At 38.0% G+C, this 2,729-nt stretch overlaps 1 protein-coding gene across 1 annotated transcript in view; it reads left to right on the forward strand.

Moving 5' to 3' along the window:
* Positions 1 to 2,729, forward strand: part of Smp_131660 (Jab1/MPN domain metalloenzyme (M67 family)) — a gene marked incomplete at both ends in the record, with an annotated part of 8,846 nt that extends 6,117 nt beyond the window's left edge. Inside the window, 2 exons of the mRNA XM_018796440.1 lie at positions 1,097 to 1,392; positions 2,589 to 2,729. Coding sequence (XP_018650653.1) covers positions 1,097 to 1,392; positions 2,589 to 2,729 — 437 coding nt within the window. The remainder of the gene's footprint in view (positions 1 to 1,096; positions 1,393 to 2,588) is intronic.

Below are 2,729 nucleotides of genomic sequence, written 5' to 3' on the forward strand. Positions count from 1 at the left end.
GAGAGCATTTGGAGAGGGAGAGCGGACTCTTCCCACTCTCAGCCGTACCAGGGCATTTGGGGGTTAAGTTCTCATCAGCACCTTACAACCTATGATATTTTGAGAAATCAACGTTATTACAGATGCTAACATACTTATACATACGAGGGTGATTAAAGATGAAAATATGTATCATGATGTAGGAGAAGATTTCAATAGAGTTAATAATGTCATAAAAACTTTACTTCGGATGAATACAGATTTGGAGAGAAAGTTCCAGAACATCGACATAGTGATTAGAACTCATGGAGTTAACTCTTTGAGTTCTAATCAGTTTGAGAAACACGTCTTACTTAACAGGGCATGGTACGGCCGAGAGTGGGGAGAGTCCGTTCTCCCTCTCCAAATGCTCTCACATGGCCACGCGTATATAGCCTCTGACAGGGAAGTCCTACTCACTGCCTTCTCGTGTCATTACTGTTGTTTACGAAATTGAGAGGACGAAAAGTGAATGTCCAGCGCACTAACCGGGTTGGTGGACACGGAAAGTTCCCCCAGGGGAGTTGGAAAACCTTGATTCCAAACCAATGATGCACATGGGCTCCAGTATCCTGATGGAACAAATGGCGTATGAATCAATCGTTGTTGACCGGCTACCATGGGACTGCATCTCCTTACGATGCTCCACTGCTTTGTGGATTGGATCTTTAGGTCAAAGGCTCTGGGTTTGGCCCCCTAAGAAAACCACCTGCTTCAGTTTGGGCACCTGAGCAGTATCACAGCCCTCATACAAATCGAATTAGATTTGTGCGGTGCATATGTATTCGGTGCCCCTTTGTACCAATATTTATGTGTTCAAATAAAATAAAAAAATATTGGTCATTTAATAGAGATTTGAATGTAATGTCATTGTATGTTATTGTAAACTGAACTCAGCTTTCAGTTAATAATTTTTAACGATATAGTTACCACGTAATACTACCACTGTTATCATCTTAGTTCAATTTTCATTTTTGAAAATTATACCTGTCAAGCTCATTTTTCGTTTCACACCTTGAGAATCAACCTCTTATTACCCTCAACATCATTTCCTAACTCTTCTTTTCTCTTCCATTAGTTAATCTTGGTGCATTCCGTACTTATCCAGTTGGTTATAGACCACCAGATGATGGACCTTCAGAATATCAATCCATACCAATGGATAAAATTGAAGATTTTGGAGTACATTGTAAACATTATTATTCTTTAGAAGTATCTCATTTTAAATCTGTATTAGATAAACGTTTATTAGATTCATTATGGAATAAATATTGGGTGAATACATTAAGTTCAGTTAGTATATTAGCTCAACCAGATTATTTAGCTGGTTTAACAAAAGATCTTGCTGAAAAAGTTGAACATGCTGGATCATCAGTAAGTCAAACTAATTTCATTGTGTTTTCATTCTTTATATATGGAAAAAATATTTTTCAAGTTTTTGTAGTAGCTCCGTACTTGTTGGGACCTTAACGCCGGACACGGATATCCGTGGGATAAGGCGAGGTGTGCATTTTTAGAGTCACCTTTTTCTAACCCCAACCCTCCTTATGGAAAGGCAGCATTGCTGTTATGCTGGTTGTCTGAAGGAAACACCTTACTGCTGTCACAGCTCTGTACAGTCAGCAGTACAACTGCGCCTTCGGACCTTGGGTTTGCTGCTTTTAGTCTTACCGCTCTTCAACCGACTTGCCTGGCATGGTAGGACCTTGAGGAACGATTGTTTCAGCCAGTATAGCTCGATTGGTTCATCACGATAGGCAAGCCCGACCACCACGTCAAGGTAGCAGCATCGGTAGGAAAGTGCATGAAGAATGAGATCAGAGAGGATGGACTGATGTTTACAGAAGGAACAATCAAGATTGAGACAATTGATTGTTACTTTGCAAATTAACTGTTTACTGTATGGTTATCAGAATTTAGTGAGATAGTCTGTGATTTTGTGCTTAAATACATTAGATTGTCCCCACCCGTGGTTTGTTCACTACAATACTATCAAAGGTAGTAAAAACACATAATTTAAAAGAGAAATAGTTTAACAACAAAATAAGAAATGTAGAAGTTCCTCCAGATGATTCGTAGTATCTAATTCAATCTCCTTTGTAGAAGTAAGAAATTCGTTTAGACTTGGTAACCATTGATAAACTCGTTTCCGAAACTGAAGAATCACAAGTAAGTGAGTTGACAGTCGATTATCCTTAGATCGCTGTAATTATACACATCGGATTAAATTGAATTGATTATTCATTTACTAGGTATATAGTTGTGTGTATGACTTCAAGTCACATTCTCACTGTAAGGACTAATTTGGACAACCCTAACCGGATTGTCCAAACCGATGTAGGTAGAGTGGGATTCCAACCTGCTACTTGTTGACTAATTGGCCGAAATTTGAACGCCATAACCTCTGAGCTCCATTGCTGAGATAAAACTTGTGTCAAAATAAAAGAAACTGGGATTATTATTCCGTTGTTCTTCCCATTTGTTGAACCTTCTACTCTCTCTTTCTCGTTTACTTTCTCTTACATTTTGGTATCATTAATATCCCGTACAATTACTTTTTATTATTCTAGATGTCTCGTATGAATTGGGATAATGATCGATTAGAAGATCGTCTTGCCAAATGCAGTAAAGATGCAACTAAACTAGCTATGGAACAATTACATGCTTTAACTGGTCAATTAATTAAAGATAGTCTATTTAATAAATTTTAA

Source organism: Schistosoma mansoni, chromosome 2 (genome assembly GCF_000237925.1).
Source record: "Schistosoma mansoni strain Puerto Rico chromosome 2, complete genome".
Taxonomy (NCBI): Eukaryota; Metazoa; Platyhelminthes; class Trematoda; order Strigeidida; family Schistosomatidae; genus Schistosoma; species Schistosoma mansoni.